Source organism: Danio rerio, chromosome 17, assembly GCF_052040795.2.
Source record: "Danio rerio strain M-AB ecotype USA chromosome 17, GRCz13ab, whole genome shotgun sequence".
NCBI lineage: Eukaryota > Metazoa > Chordata > Actinopteri > Cypriniformes > Danionidae > Danio > Danio rerio.
The window spans coordinates 12,300,001-12,321,279 of record NC_141037.1 but is presented as its reverse complement, the minus strand read 5'-3'; the positions used below and the strand labels follow the sequence as shown (position 1 = coordinate 12,321,279).

The following is a 21,279-nucleotide window of genomic DNA, read 5'->3' as shown; positions in this document are numbered from 1 at the left end:
AATTACATTTGTAAATACACTGTTGACCATCCCTTACACCTTAACCCACCCTTAAACCTACCCATGCCACCAAACCTGTCCATAACCCAACCTCTATCCCAAAAAAAGCACCACAAATGTTCTCAAATACATTATAAACACAGTAAGTATATTGTATTTATTTTTTGATGCAAGTACATAGTAGTTAAGGACACTTAATGTAAAGTGGGACCCAAATTTTTTATGACAAACAAATGTTTTTAATATCTTCATAACTGCTCTCGTGTTTTACCGTCATGCTTAAAAAACCCCGCTAAATTTTACTTTCTATAATGCTTAATATTAACTCCTGTAGAGCAGTCCCACAACATTCTGACACTCGAATACCCTGTCAGAAAAGTCTAGTAACTGGTAATGAGCTTTTTACAGTGTCTGCTAAAACTGTTCATTTTAATGTTGTTTTTCTTGTGTTTACATTGATGAATATGGCCACTTGTACAGTTACGATCTTATTGCCACATTAGATTGTTATGGTAACCTGAAATCGTTGCCTTTAGTGATTTCCTGCAGATAAATACCAAAAAATAACGCAACTGGAATAACTACAGCAGTCGCGATCCTCGATCTCATATAAAGCAAGAGCTCACGATGACATATGATGATGTATGCAGGTGCTGAAGTGCTGTCCCATTTCTTAAGGGTACATTTTAAAGCCCTTCCTCTTCACACTTGAAGGGGAAGGGGTACAAAAATAGAATTGGGTTTGTGCCTTTGTCTTTTATCAGTTGAATTCATTACCATTCAGACACATCGTCTATTTGTGCTGCTATGTTTAAAATCCTCCCGATTACCAGCAGGGCTAATAGTTGGAATAGACGGAGCAAGAGACCTGCTGCACTGCTATCCACTGTTTCTGCATTCAGACCCAGGGACTGAGGAGAAGAGAAGTCCTCCACATTTATAGTGTTTATATGAACACGATTATCTTCATAATGATATAACATATTGTGGTTATGTGCATATGAAACTGCGAATGACAAATGTAGCTGGACATCAAATGACTGTTTATTTCTTTGCATTTTAACTTTGTAAACTATAAAATCAGGCGTCCCCTCACGCTTTGTGTCTCATTTAGTTAGCCAACTGACAACAGTTGTTTGCTCCCCTCTTTGTCCCCCTGCTTCACCAGCCATGCCCACTCCTGCCTCAGCTCGCAGCGCTCCATGCTCATTATGAAGCATTTTTTGAAAATATTCCGAGGTTCTTGAACCGAAACAGAGAGGTTTCTAATAACATTGACCTTGAAATGGATTTAAAAAAATTAAAAACTGCTTTATTCTAGCTGAAATAAAACAGTTCAGACTTTTTCCAGAAGAAAACAAATAGTACAGGAAATACTGTGCATAATTCCTTGCTCTGTTAGAACATCATTTGTGAATTATTTAAAAAAAGAAAATTCATAAAATGTTCCTCAATGCTGTCTTGAATTCAGGAAACAAACGGTGGGCTTCCAGACTCTCCTATAGAGTTTAAGGGTCTGCCGTCTCCTCCAGCTGCTCTCTATCACGGCCCGGTGTTTCCTCCAGTGCCGACCCAGTCTACACCTCTCACTGAGCCCATCCTGAACACCATCCAGCAGAGAGAAACGCTGGAGAACAGACTTGTGGACTGGTGAGACCATACTATGTCTATATATATGTAAATATATCATTAGGAGCACAAAATGAAAGGGGTTACTTTAAACTTACACTGCAAAAAATGCCTTTCCTACTTAGAGTTTTTGTCTGGTTTTTAGTCTAAATAGTCTAAATTCTTAAATCAAGAAGCATTTTCTAGATAAGCAAAACAAAATGTGTTCTTTTCAGAAGTAAAGAGTTCAAATTAATGAAGTTTTTAAAAGAAGCAAAATAATCTGCTAACAGGGTAAGAAGAATAATCTTGTATTCACTTTAAAACAATACTATTTTACATACCCTATTGGTAGATTATTCAGCTGGTTTTAAAGAAAACTCGCTTCATTTTGACACAGTATTTCTGAAAACAAGACAAAACTTTTTGAATGTCTAGAAAATGGTTCTCGATTTAAGAATATTTACATATTTAGATAAAAATTCTTGAGTTTTTGCCTTGTTTATAGTATGTAAAATAATATTATTTCAAAGTGAACACAATAGTATTTTGCTTAGCCCATTGGCAGATTATTTGGCTTGTTTTAAGGAAAAACTCATGTAATTTTGACATTATTTCTGAAAACATAACAAAACTTCTTGCTTGTCTAGAAAATGCTTCTTGATTTAAAATTTTTTAGATATTTGGACTACAAACAAGACAAAACTCTAAGTAATATTTTTTTTTTAGCTGTACAATAAATAAGATACAACATTCAGCCACCACATAGACAAAACAAGTGATATACAATACATTTCCCTTGAAGAGGATTGAAGCCAGAATACCCCAGCTTTATTGAAGCTCAAGTGATGATCATGAAATGAAGTTCCGGCTTGGCATCAAGGTCCAATCTATACTCTTAAGGCCAATTCAAATCACATAGACAAACAACAACAATCAAGTTTGTTGGAGTCTGTTGGATTAGTGTGTTACTCCAATTAGTCAGAGTTTGTTTTGATCTGACTGAACATTTCTTTGAACATGGAACATCTGAGCAGCTTGATAAGATTATTCTACAAATGCTAACAAACTCTGACAAATCTAACCAGGGACTAAATAGGCTTCACGTGAACGTCTTTTTAGCCCTCATTTAATTAATTGTATCATTAATGTGTGTGAAAATTGTTGGGGTAGTGAGAAAATCACGATTTTTTGTTGGTGTTTGAGTGTGTGGGATGAATTGGCCTTATACATATGGCCTGAAATATTTTATATGGCAAATGTTGGGCATGTTGTCTCAACTAGGTAGCTAGCTAACAGCATTTAAATGCTAATTAGCTTTTCAATTAAAACACAAATTTAACTTACCAGGCAAACTTGCATTTTACCGCAGAACGTATGAAACAACACTGTTATAGAAAATTCAATGTTAAAGGTAAAGCCTCAATTTTCTCCTAAAGTGATCACAAAAGAGATCTCAAACAGGACATCACATACTGTTTTTGTAGCATCAAATTAATGCTAAAATCAAACATATATCCTTAAACAAAGTTCACCATGCGTGAATGTGAAATGACAAAAAGCAACTTTGGAACAAAATTATTTGATTTGTTTGTTTATTTAATTATAATTAAAAAATAGTTATTTTATTAAATGTATATTGTAATTTTTCATGTGAGGGTCAGGATTGGAATTATATAAGCTGTGTTGGGTAAGTTACTTTAAAAAAGTAATCGATTACAAGTTATTGATTACAACTGGAAAATTTTAATCTGATTACATTACTAATTACATAATGTAAAAGGTAATCAGATTACTAATTACTTTACTTTGAAGTTAATTTTAAAACATATAAAATATACTTCTAAAACTACAAAATAAACTGCAGCTCTTTCAGTATTTTAACATTCACTGAAACACATTACAATGGGTTGATCACAGCAGCGTGACATTTCAAAATGCTTAAAGAGTTCACCCAAAAATTAAAATTCTCTCATCATTCACTTTTTCCAATGCTGTTTGTCTTTTTTTTTTTTACACAAAAGAAGACATTTTGAAGAAAACTGGATACCTGTAACCATTGACATCCATAGTATGAAAAAGCACTGCAGTGTTTGGGTGTTCTCTTTTTGTCTGGGGTAATTAGTCTACCTAAATGTATATATTTCAAAGATTGAAGATGATCGGGTAGTTCTTGTCATGTGACTCATGGTTTTCAACTGGGTTGTGCCTGGGAAATGCAAGCGCGTGCAATATGCGCTCCCAATATGTGCGTGAAAGATGCAATATGTGATTGGCCCCATAAGCAGCTATGCTTCGCTTCAAATTCAAAAGCTACTTTCACTCCTAATTCTGCACAAAAATTAAGTTCTGTTTAGGCTGAGTTGGGCTGTCGTGTGTTTGGACACCATTATCCTTCTTGGTGAAGAGTATTGTCATAGAGTCTTTCTGTACTAGTGCTGAACAAGTTGCTGGTCAAGTTAAAAAAGGGTCTGAAGTTTTTTAGACTGCATTTCACGGCAGTATTTTGGTTATTACACTCAATAAAATCAAAGTAATGTTTATATTTCCACTTGAAGAAGCAGCTGCACTCGACAGCAATTGTTTCAGCTCACGTTCTACAACAACTTAAAGTGCATGCTTATTAACTGACGTTGCAGCAGAAAATGTAATTGAAAAGAAGCATTTTTTCTTCTGAAAACCTTATTTATGAAATAAGTAACACAATTACATTGAGTTTAGTAACTGTAATCAAATAACACAAATTTAAAATGTAATACAGAATACAGTAAAGTGTTACTGTGGAATATGTTTCACCCAACTCTAGATATGAGTGACGGATGTTATCTTATAGCATTAAAAATGTTCAATAAAAATATCTTTTTTTTTTTTTTTTAAGTTTATTTGATTTATTTAGCAAGACTTTCAAATCATCCCATTTGTTTACATGGTGATTTAAATAACATGCTTATCCCCATTACTGGTATATTAGGTCATCTATAATAAATGCTAACTGAATCTTTGGGCCTCTTCTTTTTATTTTGGGGGGTTAGTTTCATCTTTTCTTATATGCCATTACTTTCATTATTGCATAACACTATAGCGTTCTGCTATCGTTTTTAATATAGGGTGGAGCAACAGGTCATGGCCAGAGTTATAACTGGAATGTTCCCTCATCCCGCCCAAGCTGATCCAGTCCACCAATCTGAGCCGGAGAATAGCGTGGCATCAGACATAGGTGAGAATGTGTTCATTTTATTACTATTGTTTTTTTGTATTGTACATTTTTTCTCATTGTTAACTCATAGCTATCTTTAAAAGATAGACTAGGAATGGGCCAGTATAAGATTTTGATGGTATGATAAGCTTGGATAAAACCTCTCAGTTTTGTGATTACTGCTCTAAAATAAGTTCTTTTTGAATGTCTGGGTAAAACACAACAACGTTTTCCCCCATTGAAATACAATATATTTTATTTGAAGAAACATTTCAAATATTTTTGATAAACCAGTTATCATCCCATGCCTAGGATAGACCACTCTCTCCATCTTAAAGTCCACAATAACTGAAAACAGTGATAAAAGTTTTTAGGATTCAACATATTAAAATATGTAGTCAGCAATCATAATTTCAGTCAGTTAAAACATCACCATGATCTGAACAGTTTCTTACAGCTAAGTTTTGCAACTCAACTGAAGCATGAGTCATGTATTTAAATTCCATTACCACTTTCCGTTGTGAAATAAGATCACCAGATCCTCTCATTTAAACCCTTGGTTTAACCATGCTGCAGGATTAATCAGTTCAGGTTTGGTTCAGTCTCAGCAGGCTGTCATGTACTGTTTGTGTTCAATTCACTGTTCACCCGTTCTCAAATTCGAGCTCAGTGTGCTGTTCCAATAACTGAATAACTCAGGAAATTGGTTTATTTCGAGTCAGAGGGGGCTATCAGGCATGTTAAAAAGTAAGTAGTTTGTGCATAAGTGCTTACCGGAGATGCAAATCCTTTCAAAAGATTCAGTTCTATTTGGTTAACTAGTTCAACCGGTTCACTTAGAAGATCCGGTTAAAAAGAATGATTCATTCACGATCAGGATCACTAACACAGAATTGAACCCATTATTGGGCACAAATGGGTTAAATTAATAGTTTTAAGTGTCAACTAGAGTCATATTTAGTATTGTCACTGTGCTGCTGTCATGTCCACTTGTTGTTTTTGTCACGGGAGTAACAGTGAGAATGACTGGAGTAGGGCTTTGCGATATGGGCATAAGAAACCTATCTTAAACAATCAAATCTTGGCTATTGCAGTTTCTTTTCTAATCATAATTTTGTAACAGACAGACTGAATTTGTTTTCACAGTGTGAATCTGAAACATTTCAAAAGAAAAACAATTAGATCTTTATCAAAGACTTGTAACATGTCTCTAAAAGACATACAATAAAAAGCATCTAGTAATGCTGTTATAGATTGTCTCTAGAACAGACCCAAGGCAAATCACATAAGTGTGTGTGTGAACGTACGTACCGTCAAACTCGAGTATGGCTTCGATGATCTGCTTAACCAAATATCAGAAGTAATTGCGTGTGCGTTCACTGATTTGTTTTGTCATGCATAGATCAAAGACCTCTATGTGATGCTGGCGTGAAATAGGCCGTTCACATTTCGCATCTTTGCATGCACATGTACATTATTTCCGATGAAAGCGTGTGGACTGCGTGCACATATTGAGAGCGACACATGTGCTTATGCCAGGCGCACCCAATTGAAAACATCTCTTTTCAGACAAACTTTAACTGTAACTTTTCCGAATGCCGCACCGCCAGTCACGAACAAGAACTGACTGATCAGCTTCATACTTTGTTTGGAATATACACATTTCGGTTACCTCAGACAAACACAAGACACTCAAACACCCGAAGTGCTTTTAATTCTCTCCATACATAAAACTTGTATCAGAACTGCAGCCATGTTTTGTTAAGTTGTGATCCTCTGAGAAAACGGTTGATGGTCACCGAGCAACAACAAAGGAGTGACCTCAGAACGTGTTGAAAATGCTGAAGGAAGCAACGCGCTTGCGATTTCCACGCGCTTTTAGACACAATAAATGACTGACTTACAATTGACCTGGTCCTGCCATACATCAGCCTTGCTGTATCCAAAGTAACTAAATCCTACACCACAGATGTTGACTTTATTAGCACCAAGTCCTCCTATGCTAAATCATCCTGTATACGCTTTCTGTTTAGGTGTGCTTCATTACGATTGGTTCAAATACCTTACTGCGGAGAATCATGATGTAAGGCGAATTAGAAATCGCGTATGTCCAAATCGATTGATACGGTTTCAATTAAATGCACAACCCTAGACTGGAGGTGGACCAGTTTGATCAGGCCTATAGATATATGGACTAGATATCGCGTATGGACCCTGAGCATGCATCAATAGCGCCGCCATATTTGTACAGTGCTCCCAGTAAATAGCCAAGACAGTGTTACTACGTAAAGATGCTGGACTTTAGCGCTGTGGTTGTAGTTACTAGCAAACAAAGCACAAAGGCAGAACATTTCATAGGTAAGGTTTAGTTTTTTACGTTTTTGTATGTTATGAACTTTTGTGCTAAACAGGTAGTGTTATTGATGATGATAAAGTCACTTACTGGATTCACCATAAGGCAAAGCAGCACTAACTCAAACTAAACACTTAGGTTATGCTAGTTTTGTTGAATAAAATCAGCAAACAATGCAAATGAAATTGACAACGAGTTGCTGTGGTGCCAGAAACGTGTATTATTCATAACAAAAGATCCATTCACAAACGAATCGCTCCCTCTGTCAGTATGAGAAGTGAAAGCAGGAGAGGTGGAGTGTTTCAGGACAAGAATTAAATCAGATTTAACAGGGAGGGTGGAAAGGACATTTCCATACACACAAACACTGGCTTTTTGTCAGGAATGCCTGAGCGATCACTGATCCATCAATGTAGAAAAAGGATGTGAAATTATAATTTTCGTAATTAAAAAAAAAAAAAAAATGGCGTACTGACCTCCGGGAAAACTCCCGATCATAGATATATGTGTATATCTTTAGCTTTGGATGGCCACAGTCCTCCACTGTAGCGTGGTCCCGCATTCATTTCAAAGGAGCGCTACCCTGTACTAAAATGGCAGCTCTACTGACGCATTCCTTTCAATAGACAACAACAAGGTAGGCGACATCTAATGTATATATCTATGGATCATGTCAATGATGTCAGGATGACAGACTACAATGTGCTATAGGCCTACAGGTCAAACAGCTGGCGTAAAACTGGCATCGCAAGTAAATAGATTTACTTCTAAAAAGGCTTATATATTAAACACATTTACAAAGATGAAAACGGAGGACGTTATTGTTTTAATGTTGGTTAATTTTAGTTTGTTTTAAATTTAAGTTTTTTTTCAAAAACTCATCTTTTTGTTTTACATTTCAGTTAACGAAATTGTTTTTTCAATTCTAGTTTTCGTTTTTTGTTTGTTTTCATTAACTACAATAATCTTGTCCTATAGAAACAAAATATTCAATGAGAAAACAGTGGGCGTGGCTTGTTTTTTCTACTGTGAGCTGATTGGATGTAGTAAAGGCATTTCATTCAGAAAGATCTGGAAACGGGTTTCCAGAAGAGTTATTACAACATAGCAGACACCTCCTCCTCCTCACAATTTCTGTTTGTTGTCAGTTGAAGGGGCGTGGTTAAGTATTTTAGCCCCGCCCAATACCTCAGACAGACATAATCCGAGAATTTAACTGAAACAAAAACAGGAAGTGCATTTTCAGATTTCAGTTAAAGATTAAGGGCAAACTAAATTTTTTTTCTTAATGACATGAACTGATGAATTGTTCACTCCAAAACTAGCAAGGTGAGCTAACAAAATCACATGGCTAGTTTTGATTTCATGTGTACTTTAAAAAAAAATGTCTAAGTTTGATGTTGAAGACATTTGAGAGCTAACAGTTTAGACGAAATGAAGTTTGTTGATCTGTGAATCAACCGTTATGCATCTTCCTGGTCAATGTTAGAAATCAACAAGGCAATCAATAACTCGTGACACAAACCAGCAAGAACAGCCGAGCAGCACCAGGTTCCAGTCTGTGAGCTTATAATTTTGATTCATAGCATTGAGGAATGCGAGCAGAGCATTTGTCAAGCGTGTCAGCACGCGGCGAGATTGTATTTCCTCATTAAAGCGCGATTGCTTGTGCTCAGCCCCTCTTCTCCATCCTTCCGTCTCCGTCGCGTCACTTCTGCTCAGTCGGCGCGGAGGTCCTGCCTCATTAATTCTCGCTTTCGTTTAATAGAAAGATCAATGATGTATCAAATTTGCAGAGGAGGGCTCGCGGCAAACTGTCGTCAGCATATTCACAGACTGACTGGACTCTTCCTCCTGTATGTGTGTTTGAACGCAATCTCAGCCCTAGACAAAAGGAAATGAGGGTCCCTGCCAAAAATGTCACTTCTGTATATTAGCTTTTTAATAGCACTGCTTTAAAATGCTTACGGGTGCAGGAATTCAGAATAGGCTGCATGTGAGGCTTAAATTGGTTATTTGAAATTACTTTTCTGGCAAACTCCACTTTAAGGGCTTTATGAGAAACTTCAGAATATTGTGGCAGAGTGACAGGATTATGGACATTTGTCTCCGTTAGATTTTAATAGCCCAAACCGATGTGATGTTTGATATTAAGGATTATCAATGACCTTGTAGAAGGCCTAGAGGCTGCAAATCCAGAACTGTGTTTTGTCCCAATCCCATTCAGCAAAACACAATGGATTTCTGCTGCTTGTTCAAACTCCCTGTTTAAAATGAGCTGAAACAACACAACTCTGGTCATTTCTTTGGCTAATTTACTTGTTTTATGTTCAGTCTACTTATATTTGACTATTAAACTATTAAGTTAACTTAAGCGTTTTGTGTTGGGAAAACATGAAGGAATTGTGTTGGTCCAACTATCTGGTTAGGGGTCTTGTGATTCCCTGCATGCTTTGCGCGGGATTGAATTACTAGTGGGAAATGTTGACAATAAAAGTAATCTGAGGTGTTTAAATGTAATAGAAAGACTTGTTAGATTTTAATCTTCACTTTAGTTGAAGATTTAGAAGTGTTTCATGTAATGCGTTGAGTTTTGAGCTTACCACCTTCACTGTAAAACCCAACAGTCAACTTTATCAAATGAAATGAGTGTAGTTAACTCAAGACTGACTGACAGTTAATTCTACTCATTTGAAAAGAGTTTTAAACTCAGTGTTGAAGGTAATGAGTTTATTAAATATTTTATTACTTCAACTCAAATGGAGTAAGTTCACAGTACTCGTATAGATTAGTATAAATTAGTTTTTTTAACTCAAATGGAGTAAGTTCACAGTACTCGTATAGATTAGTATAAATTAGTTTTTTTAACTCAAATGGTTTGTAGCAATCGGGTTCCTCAAATGGTTTGAGTTGCCTTAACTTATCGAGTTTTACAGTATTGGTTTGAGTTCTCTTCATGTATCGGGTTTTACTGTGCTCAGATTGCTTCATTTACTCAAATGGATTAAGTTCACAGTACTCATTAGGATTAGTTTTTAAATTTAAATGGTTTGGTGCAATTAGTTTCCTCAAATGGTTTGAACAACCTTAACTTTTTGGGTTTTACAGTGTTGCAGAAGCACCCATGCTTTTGGTGTTGGCAGCTTAGTTAGCAAAAAATGCAGTTTGTTGCTTTGGTCAGTGAGCACTGTCCTAAAATAAGTTCTGAGATCAGTCTCAATCAACTGTACATGTAACTCATGAATCACGCTTTAAAATTCCTCTTTTAGTTCATTTAGGATAACTTCAAATAAAACTAAAAGGCTTTGACACATTATAGACGCACATGATATCATCAGACATGATATTAAAAAAATATGGCGTTTTTAAATCAGCATATTGATTCTACCATAGTCCACTTAACCCTGTTACAACATACACTTAAATAATACTTTTCTGGTGTTTGTTTAATCTACTTGTTTAATAAGAGTTGAACCAACACAATTTACATTGATTTATTTTCAATCATTGCATTTCAGCGAGTATATTTTGCTTAGCTTTGCCCATCTTTGTTAATTTTTTTGTCCAGATTTGGTTTATTATGATTTTTTATATCTATATAAAAATATTTATATTTCTTATATTTGTATTTTTTATTTACTCATCTTGTTCCTATATGGGTTTGAATTAATTGTAAACATTTTTTTTTACTTTTTATTATTTTTTTAATTATTTATTTATTTATAGTTATTTGTTAAATTGTACAATAATGTGTTTTAAGACTTTGAATCACAGTTGACTAAAATTGTCTTTGAATGTAAAGAAAATCTTCATGTAATCGTCATTTTACTGTTATTAATGTGATACTTGTTAACCAATTGGTTTCAATATATTAATATATATTTAAATATATATATATATATATATATATATATATATATATATATATATATATATATATATATATATATATATATATATATATTCATTCCTTTATATATTTATTTATATGCAATAATTTATCAAATTATACAATAATGTGTTTTGAAACTTTGAATCACAGCTGACTAAAATCTTATGTGAATGGAAGGAAAATCCTCAAGTTACAGTTATTTTACTGTTATTAATATGATACTGTTTAAGCAAAGGTAATTTTTTTAAATTTAAAATTTTGGTTTGAATATTTTATTTATTTATTTACTTATTTATTTATTCATTCGTGTATCTATTTATTTACGTATTCTTTCGTGTATCTATTTATCTATTTATTTAATCATTCGTTTATCTGTTTATTTAATTATTTATTTAATCATTTATTTATTTATTTATTTATTTGTTTGTTTGTTTATCTATTTATTTATTTATGTACAATAATTTATAAAATAATTGGATATAATTTAATTCAGTTTATTTATTATCTGTTTATCTATTTAATTATATTCAATAGCTTATTTAATTATACAATAATGTGTTTTAAGACTGAATCACAGTTGACTGAAATTTTATATGAATAAAAGAAAATACTCATGTGACTGTCATTTAAGTGTTATTAATATGATACTGTTTAATGTTGTATTATTATTATTTTTTATTTAACCTATTTTTTATTTCAACAACAAAAACACAGATATGGAAACAGTTAGATTGTAACTGGCATTGTATTGGGATCGGTCAATTTTTTCTAAAGACGTATCTCATTAAAGGGCTAATTCAGTTTATTTCATTGCTATAAAAAAACCTCTTGACTTTTTAGATATCATACTGACCACTGCTATGTACTCTTAACTAACCCTGTGAACAAGAGATGCTGAATGTCCCATGTGCACTTATGTTTGTGTTTGTGTGGCAGTGGAGGCCGCAGGTGGCGGTGGTCTTCAGCTGTTTGTGGACACAGGCGTTCCAGTGGACTCTGAGGTCATAAGACATTATGTAAACGAAGTGCTAACTGAAATCATTGCTTCAATGCTGGGACAGAGAGAGTCTCAGGGAACACCAACTACCCCTGTCCAAACACAAGATGCTCAGAAGGTATTTTTGCACACACTCTCTCTTATTTAACAGTGGTGATGGTACATTTAAGGCTGCATGACATTGGAAAAATCTGACAGTGAGATGTTTTGTTTTTCTGCCATATATATTGCAATATGAATAGCATTTCATGTAGAGAAATCGAACATACAATAGCACTCCACAGTCTTCATTCTACAAATAATTCGATAAAATACTTTTTATTACTTTATTTAAAACTACATATGACACAATTTCTTGTGGCTTGATGCTTTAAACGCTCTTAATTTGCTAGGTTAAAGTTAGGGTATTTAGGAAAGTCATTGTATAACAGTGGTTTGTTCTGTAGGCAATTGAAAAACAATATTGCTTAATGATGGTTAATAGTATTGACCTTAAAAAGAGTTTTAAAAGATAAAAACAGCTTGAATTGTAGCCAAAATAAAGCAAATAACACTTTCTCCAGAAGAAAAAATATTATAGGAAGTACTGTGGAAAAATGACTTCCTTTCTTTAACATCATTTGGGAAATATTTAAAAAAGTAGAATAATCTCGACTTCAGTTATATCAGCTGGGTTTTATCTGTCGCTATGAAGGCCAGAGACACTAGAGGATTCTGGGAAACAGCTTTTGGGAAAGGTGATGATTTGGGGACCCGTTTCAATCTGCCCTGCTCTGCGGGCCTGACTTTACGTGCCACTATTACAATATTCAGATTACCTTGCTAAATTACGGTCCCGGTGTGTACAAGCCTTTATACAGATATGGCAGAATAAATGCATGTTACATTAAACATGTAAATCGGTTCCTTAACGATGGAAAAATAAAAATAATGAAATGGCAGCCCAAAGCCCTGATGTAAACCTTATTGAAAATCTACATAAAATCCTCATTGATTAAGATAACTGAATGCTGTCACCGTATTACTAATAGTTTTAATAACTCATTTCTAATAACTGATTTCTTTTATCTTTAATAAAATTTGACTTGATCAGGGGTGGCCAACCCTGTTCCTGGAGAGCCACCTTCCTGCAGATTTCAGTTGCAACCCATATCAAACACACCTGCCTGTAATTATCACGTGGTGTTCAGGTCCTAATTAATTGGTTCAGGTGTGTTTGATATGGGTAGCAACTGAAATCTGCAGGAAGGTGGCTCTCCAGGAACAGGGTTGGCCACCCCTGGACTAATATTTTTCAGGACACTAATATTCAGCTTAAAGTGACATTTAAAGTCTTAATTAGGGTACATTTATGTGATTATGACACAATTTCTTGTGACTGAATGCTTTAAACGCTCTTGATTTGCTGGGTTAAAGTTAGGGTAATTAGACAAATCATTGTATAATAGTGGTTTGTTCTGTTGACAATTGATTTAAAAGTGTACTGTACATTCACAGGCCTTAAAACCCATGCAAATGATAATTTTTCCCCCTGTTATGGTAAAACTTTATCAATGACTCCAAAAATCTCACTTTCTGAACTCCATATGTGGCTCCATAATCACGACTACATTGCATAGATCCTGCAATGTGACTATTGCAGATGTGCACATTGCTATATCAATGCTGAAACAGTCTATTGTACAGCCCTAGTGCATTTATAGAAAGAGAAGCAAGTCAGATTGCAGACAATATAGCAGTTAGTCTTGGATTATGTTCATATTTATGATTCTTTTTTGTAAGCCTAAATCAAAATGAAAAACAAATAGATTTAGGATAGAACACAATACTGCCATCCAAAGGCAAACTGCAGTAACTACATATTTGAGTTAAATATATGGTTCGCCTAATAATGAAAATAAATATACCCACTATTTACTCTACCTCAAGGTGTTTCAAGCCTTTATGAGTGTATTTGGTCACAATTATTTTTAATGTACAATTCATGCTATTAACGAACCATTAACCATGATTTATAGCTCAATAAACTAATTTGCTGCTTATTAATAGTAAGACAGTAGTTGGGTTTAGGTATTCAGTAGGGTTAGGGATGTGAAATAAGATTATACTTTATAAGTGCTAATTAACAGGTAATAAGTCAGTAAGAACTGTTACTTAAACTAGTGCTAACATTTCTTTTTTCTACTTTTAATTATTTTAAATATTAATATTGTAGTTGTTGTTGTCATTAAAAAAAAAACACCACAAAAGAAGATATTTTGAAGAAAGCTGAAAGCCTGTAACCATTGACATCCATCCATAGTAGGACAAAAAAATTAATGGAAGTCAATGGTTACAGGTTTTCAGCTTTCTTCAAAATATCTTCTTTTGTGTTTAACAGAACAAAAATACTTATAAATGTTTAAAACAATAAAAGGATGAGGAAAAGATGAATTTAGAGTTTTGGTTGAACCATTCTTTTTAAGTCTAAAACACGAGTTAATATTTTAGGCCTTGAGTTGAGACCTAAAATCTGTTTTGTTTTTAAGATTTGTTCATTTTTGTAATGGTTTAAATGAAACCAATTATTAACCCACATCGGTTCGACTCCCTCATCTAAAGAAAACTATAAAGGCATTTTAAAGGAAAATATGGTAATGCTGTGCTAATATTACTACAGGACACTACAGTACCTAAATTGATGATTAAAATTTACTCACATTTACTCTCCTGTTAAACTGCCATGAGTTTCTTTTTTGTCTGTCAAACACAGAAGAAGATATGTTGAAGAAAGTTGAAAACCTGACTTCCATAGGATTTGTCTCACAATAGAAGTCAATGGTTACAGGTTTTCAGCTTTCTTTTAAATATCTACTTTAGTGTTTAACAGTAAAATAGCAACTCATAAGGGTTTGAAACAAGTAAAGGATGAGGAAATGATGACAGCATTTTCATTTATTGGAGGAACTATTCTTAAGCCTAACCCTTGAGTTGAGATTTTAGGCCTTGAGTTGAAGAAACTACCCACATCTGTTTGACTTTCATGTAAAAAAAACAACTACAATAAATACATTTTTAAAGACAAATGTGGTGATGCTGTGCTAACATTACTAGAGGACACTACTGTACCTAAATGGGTGGTTAAATGGTTAAGCCTAAGCATTTACTCTCCCTCAAACTGTCATGAGTTTCTTTTTTGCCTGTTAAACAGAAGAAGATATTTCGAAGAAAGCTGAAAACCTGTAACCATTGACATACATAGTATGACAAACAAATATAATTAAAATAAATGGTTACAGGTTTTTAACTTTCTTCAAAATATCCTATTTGTGTTTAACAGGAGAAATAAACTCATTGTTTGAAACAAGTACAAACAAGAGTGAGTAAATAATGACAAAATTTTCATTTCTGGGAGGAACCCTTTAAGCCTACCACATGAGTTGGCATTTTAGGCCTTGAATTCAGACCTAAAATCTGTTTTGATAAGACGATGTGTTCATTTTTGCACGTGTCTAAATAAAACCACTAATCTACCCACATCTGTTTGACTCCCTGATGTAAAAAAACAACAACTATAAAGTCATTTTAAAGGCAAATGTGGTAATGTTGTGCTAATATTACAGGAGGACACTACAGTACCTACACCGGCACCCACTCCCGAACCCAGCCTAAAAGATCCTCCATCTCCTGTCAGAACCCCTGATCTCTCAGAACATCTTTCAACAGCAACATCTCCTGAGAAACCCCCTCAGGAATCTGCTTCACCAGGTCTGGCGGTGTTTTTTCTGAACATGCCCAATCACTCAGCGTCTACATGCTGCCAAAGCACACAGCAGACGCTAGTGAAAGTGTATTAGCGCAGTTGTTCACACACATCCGTCAACTCTACAAGCGCTCTTTGCCTTTGTTTCAGGTCCAGACAGAATTCCTGTGGGCACTCCGATTACTACACCAATCCCATCACCAACCAGAGTGGCCACGCCCTCACCTCCTACTCCAGCCAATCAGAGCCCAGAGCCAGGCAGCCTGCAGATCCACCTGTGGGAAGGATCAGAGCTCCCCCTGGAGGAGGAAGAACAACCTGAACTGCAGCCGGCACCAGTGTATGCAAAAATATCATCGCTTTTTCTTTTTTTTCTTGATGGTGTTGCATTAAATATTGAGGAAGAGCAAAAATTTACACCCTTTAAAATGGTAATGCATCACAGCTTCCATAAAATATGAATCTGCTAATTATGATTTAGTATTGAACAGGACATTTGCATATGTGATTATGTATGACAAAAACAACAATACAGTTTGTGTGCATTTTGACTTATTTGTATAGTATTTGTAGCACTGAGTGTAGGCTTTGCCATGAATTTTGATGCTCAATGAGGGTTTGAGATATATAGACCCACAGTGCCACCTGGTGTTTCAACAGTGAAAATATAACTGATTCTAGAAACAGGACATTTCTGAAAATAACATATTTGTGCTTTAAAAAAAAGATTGTTAGAAAGACTTTTCCATTTGATTCGATTTTTTTTCACTTGCCTCATCACTTGCAGCCTCCACAGCCTGATGCATCAGATTGTAACTCAGACAGTGCTCCCTATAGAATAATAGATTTTCATATTTCCTGTTTAGACTTGATGGTTATTTCATTGAAAGTGTACTCATAAGTTCCACATTTTTATCAAAATACTTGGTAATACAAGGAAACAACATTGGCTCAAGTTACGTTTAGGGTAGGTTCAAGGTTAGTAACTTGTTGTAGTTACTGGAATTTTTTATATAAAGAGCATAGTTTATGAATACATAATGTATTTCATCAAAAGAGTCTCATCTGTTCATGTGTATAATTTATTTATGTGAATAACGTCACATGTATTTATTTATTTGAAAGTAATATTCGTGCAATAGTGTTTTTAAAATCCTCTTTTAATTATGTTTTAGTAACTAGCACCACCTGAGAATTTAGTACAATAGTTTAGTAGAATAGAATTTAGATTGTTCAATCTCATTCAAGTTTAATTGTTTAGCACTTTTCACAATGATTCTTTTCAAAGCAGATTTAAAAATGGTGCACACTAGTTACATAACTTTATTAGTTACCATAACCTTATTAGTTACTAGTACATTTATTTAACTACACTAGTAACTAATAGTTTTTATCGGTTGTTCATTTTGCTGTGGTGACCTGTGATGAATAATGGGAATATGCTGAAGGAAAATGAATGAATAATAGCTTTTAACAGTTTAAGTTATCAAACAGTATTTAAACAGTTAACTTGCAGTTATATAAAATATAGGGAATGTCTATGGGCTCTATTTTAGCGATCTAGGCGCAAAATCTAAAGCACATGGCGCAAAAAGCATTGTGTCCTAATCCACTTTTGCTATTTTAAGGATGGAAAAATATGCTCTGCTCCGCGGCGCATGGTCTAACAGGGTTGAGCTTATTCTCTTTATGAGTTACGGGTGTGTTTTGAGCATAAACCAATCAGAGTGTCTTCTCCCATTCCCTTTATGAGTCAGTTGCGTCGCACCATGGTGCATTTGCTATTTACATGGCAGACTTTGTAAGTGGAAAAACTAAACGCTTCACTAACGAGAAAACAGATAAACAGATCATCTGCAGCACGAGGATAAAGAATGAGCCTCTTCCAATCGGCCTTTACTCCCACTTTCTCTTTCTCTGTTTCGTGGATAAGGAAACGTGTTGTTTGCGTTTAAGCGTTTAAGGCGTACAAATATCACTATCTGTGCAGGATTTTAGACTTGCTTTCAGCTGATCCTTTGCGCAAACTATTTTAGTTCCTCAAAATAGCGGCGCCCCAACAATGCACCTTAACACACCTCTTTTCTAGACCAGAACACCCATGAATCCACAAAGAGGTGTAAATGGATTTGCTATTTAAACAACGTGGCAGAAAACATTCAAATTACTGTTGCACTGGTCTGAAAATAGCAACACATCTGGGCAAAAACATCTTGTGCTTTATTGCACTGGGTGTATGATAGGGCCCTATGTGTCCATGTTCAATGAAGTGTATTTGTGTATTATGTGTTATGTCTGATATGTAATTGTAGCTAGGTGTAACAGAACATCAGCTTGTGGATTTAAGATTTTGAAATATTTCTTACAAATATTCTTAAAAACCTGTTATTATTCCTTTTAATTTCTATTTTCCAACAGTTTGTACAAATGCACTTTCAAACTTGTAAATGTAATTATAAACTAAAATTAAAAAAAACTTTTTTTTTTCATTTCACTTTTCTGTTAGAGTACATGGAGAAATTTGCTTTTTTTTGTTATTACTAAAATCCTCAATTTCTCTCACTCGCAGTGTAATATCAGTTCCCCGAGTGGATGATCAAGAAGAATCAGTCATCCATCCCTCTTCACCTGTCCTTTCCAAACCCCAGTCTCCTCCAGCGCCTCCTCTTCCTCCTGTGATCCAGAAGTCTGAATCTTCTTCCTCATCCTCAGAGAGCAGCTGTAGCTCTAGTGTGACTGTCACTGAGACGGAGACTGCAGCCAGACACATCTCAGAGGGAGAACTGCTGCTCAATCATGGCCAGATGGCGGCAGTCAGAGGTACACCATCATCCAACACACACTCACACCACCAGACTCACTGGCCACCCAAACACCTGCCGTCTAACAACAAAATGGGTGTTTATAAATGGCAGTTTGAAGCACAGGCAGTATCCCATATACCCAGAATCGACAGAGCCTGGTTGTGTTTTTTAATTGTTATAATTATTTAGAAGCTTCAATGTTAATGCACAGTTATCTATTATTATTTTTATTTTTTGGGTTATTTATGCTGATGACTTTTCAGCATTATTACTCCAGACTTCTGTAACACACAATCTTTCAGAAAGCATTCAAATATATATTAATTTAGTCCTTAAATATAAATAATATTATTTGTTGATATTGTCTGTTACAAGTAGAAAGTTGAAGTTTGACTTATACACTCACCAGGCACTTTATTAGGTAACCCTTACTAGTACTGGGTTGAACCCTCTTTTGCCTACAGAACAGCTTTAATCCTTCTAGGCATAGATTCAACAAGCTATTGGAAATATTCCTCAGAGATTTTGACCATTTTGACATGATAGCATCACACAGTTGCTGCAGATTTGTCGGCTGCAAATCCATGATGTGAATCTCCCGTTCCACCACATCCCAAAGTTGCTCTGATGTTTTCTGATGTTCAAGAAAAACGGCTGAGATCATTCGCACTTTATGACATGGCGAGTTATCCTGCTGGAAGTAGCCATCAGAAGATGTGGACACTGTAGTCATAAAGGGATGGACATGGTCAGTAACAATACTCAGGTAGGCTGTGGCGTTGACAAGATGCTGGTATTAATGGGCCCAAAGTGTGCCGAGAAAATATCCACCACACCATTACACCACTACCAGCAGCCTTAACCGTTGATACAAGGCAGGATGGATCCATGCTTTCATATTGTTGATGCCAAATTCTGACTACCTTGTGAATGTCGCAGCAGAAATGGACACTCATCAGACCAGGCAACATTTTTCAAATCTTCTATTGTCCAATTTTGATGAGCCTGTGTGAATTGTAGCTTCAGTTTCCTGTTCTTAGCTGACAGGAGTGACTCCTGGTGTGGTTTTCTGCTGTTGTGGGAAATCCGCACTGAGGTTGGATGTGTTGTGCGTTCAGAGATGTTCTTCAACATACCTCGGTTGTAACGAGTGGTTATTTGAGTTACTGTTGCCTTTCTATCTGCTGAAACCAGTCTGGCCATTCTCCTCTGATCTCTGGCATCAACAAGGATCTGGATATTTTTTCTTTTTCAGACCATTCTCTGTAAACACTAGAGATGGTTGTGCGTGAAAATCCTAGTAGATCAGCAGTTTCCCGTCTGGCACCAACAACCATGCCACGTTCAAAGTCACTTAAATCACCTTTCTTCCCCATTCTGATGCTCGGTTTGAACTGCAGCAGATTGTCTTGACCATGTCTACATGCCTAAATGCATTTGCTGCCAAGTGATTGGCTGATTAGACATTTGCGTTAACGAACAGTTGGACAGGTGTACCTAATAAATGGCCAGTGAGTGTATATATAGTACACACACAAGAGAAATTGAATTGAGTTGAATTTTTTTTCCAATGTTTTGCATGAATTTATTTGTATTCTCTTTCTATTTCTACAGATATTCAGTGACCAAAATATTATTTTATTAAATATATTTCTTTCAAATGCACCAAAATACAGTGTATTACCTATATTCACTGAGAAATGGATAAAAATACTCATTTTCAAAATGAGGTGTACCGTTACAAACTGTAATAATAAATAAAAAAGCTAATTGCTTATTTACTATTTCAAGATTTAGATTTTTTACTGTATAATTGATCCAACAAATGCAATTCAGCATTCCAGCATTACATTATAGAACATACAGTTTTTATTGGTTTCAAATATACTTATGTTTTGTCTTCAATACTCAAATCTGTTGTTAAAACTGAATTTTAGTTTTTTGTTTTTCAAAATACCTTTATTTTCCTCCTCAGTTCTGGAACAGGAAGGAGTTCTTCTGCCAAATTTTATGACCAGCTTGAACGGTTCCCTGCATGGAGTCCAAGACATGGTGAATATTTGAATTCACAGAGTCTTAGTAACAGCAGCAGAATTTCCAAATGTTTTTTTTTTTTGTCATTTATTAAAAAGAATAAGATAAATTTTAATAGGACTGTGCTGGTTTAACATAAACTAACCAGTTCGGCTTTGGGTTTTCCGTTTGAATGAGAAATAAGGAGACGGCTAATAACCAGAAATTCTACTAATTTTCTTTTTTTGTGTGTGTGCTTTTTTTTCATTCCGGTCAGGATTATGATCCGCCCAGTGAAGGTCAGGTGATCAGAGCTCCTCATCTTCCTGCTCATCACGACCCTGTTTTGTCTCTGTTGGCCAGAATGGAGCTTGGTCCTATCAGCCAGTCACAACAGCCAGAGGTATCACATGACTGAGTCTGAATCGATTGAAAAACTAAAATATATTCAATAATAATATTTCGTCTTTTATTCGTATAAAATAATAGGAAAAAAGGATTCCAGCACAACTTATGATAAAAAGAGACATATTTATTATGAATATAATGCATTGGTATTTATAATAAAAGTAGTGCTGGAATCCTCTTTTTTCCCAAATTATTCCCATTATTTGTTTTGCTCCAGGTCCCACCTCACTTAATATATATGAAATAAATGTTAATATTAACATTTC

The 21,279-nt window shown here is 34.9% G+C and overlaps 1 protein-coding gene across 3 annotated transcripts in view; it reads left to right on the top strand.

The window, feature by feature from the left end:
• The window catches only part of si:ch211-185a18.2, a 297,371-nt gene that overhangs the window by 185,398 nt on the left and 90,694 nt on the right, over nt 1-21,279 (top strand). For all 3 annotated transcript variants that reach the window (NM_001441598.1, NM_001441597.1, NM_001258228.2), the window contains 8 exons: nt 1,472-1,650; nt 4,716-4,825; nt 11,986-12,164; nt 15,649-15,793; nt 15,939-16,128; nt 18,358-18,608; nt 20,568-20,644; nt 20,883-21,008. In NM_001441598.1, coding sequence (NP_001428527.1) covers nt 1,472-1,650; nt 4,716-4,825; nt 11,986-12,164; nt 15,649-15,793; nt 15,939-16,128; nt 18,358-18,608; nt 20,568-20,644; nt 20,883-21,008 — 1,257 coding nt within the window. The remainder of the gene's footprint in view (nt 1-1,471; nt 1,651-4,715; nt 4,826-11,985; nt 12,165-15,648; nt 15,794-15,938; nt 16,129-18,357; nt 18,609-20,567; nt 20,645-20,882; nt 21,009-21,279) is intronic.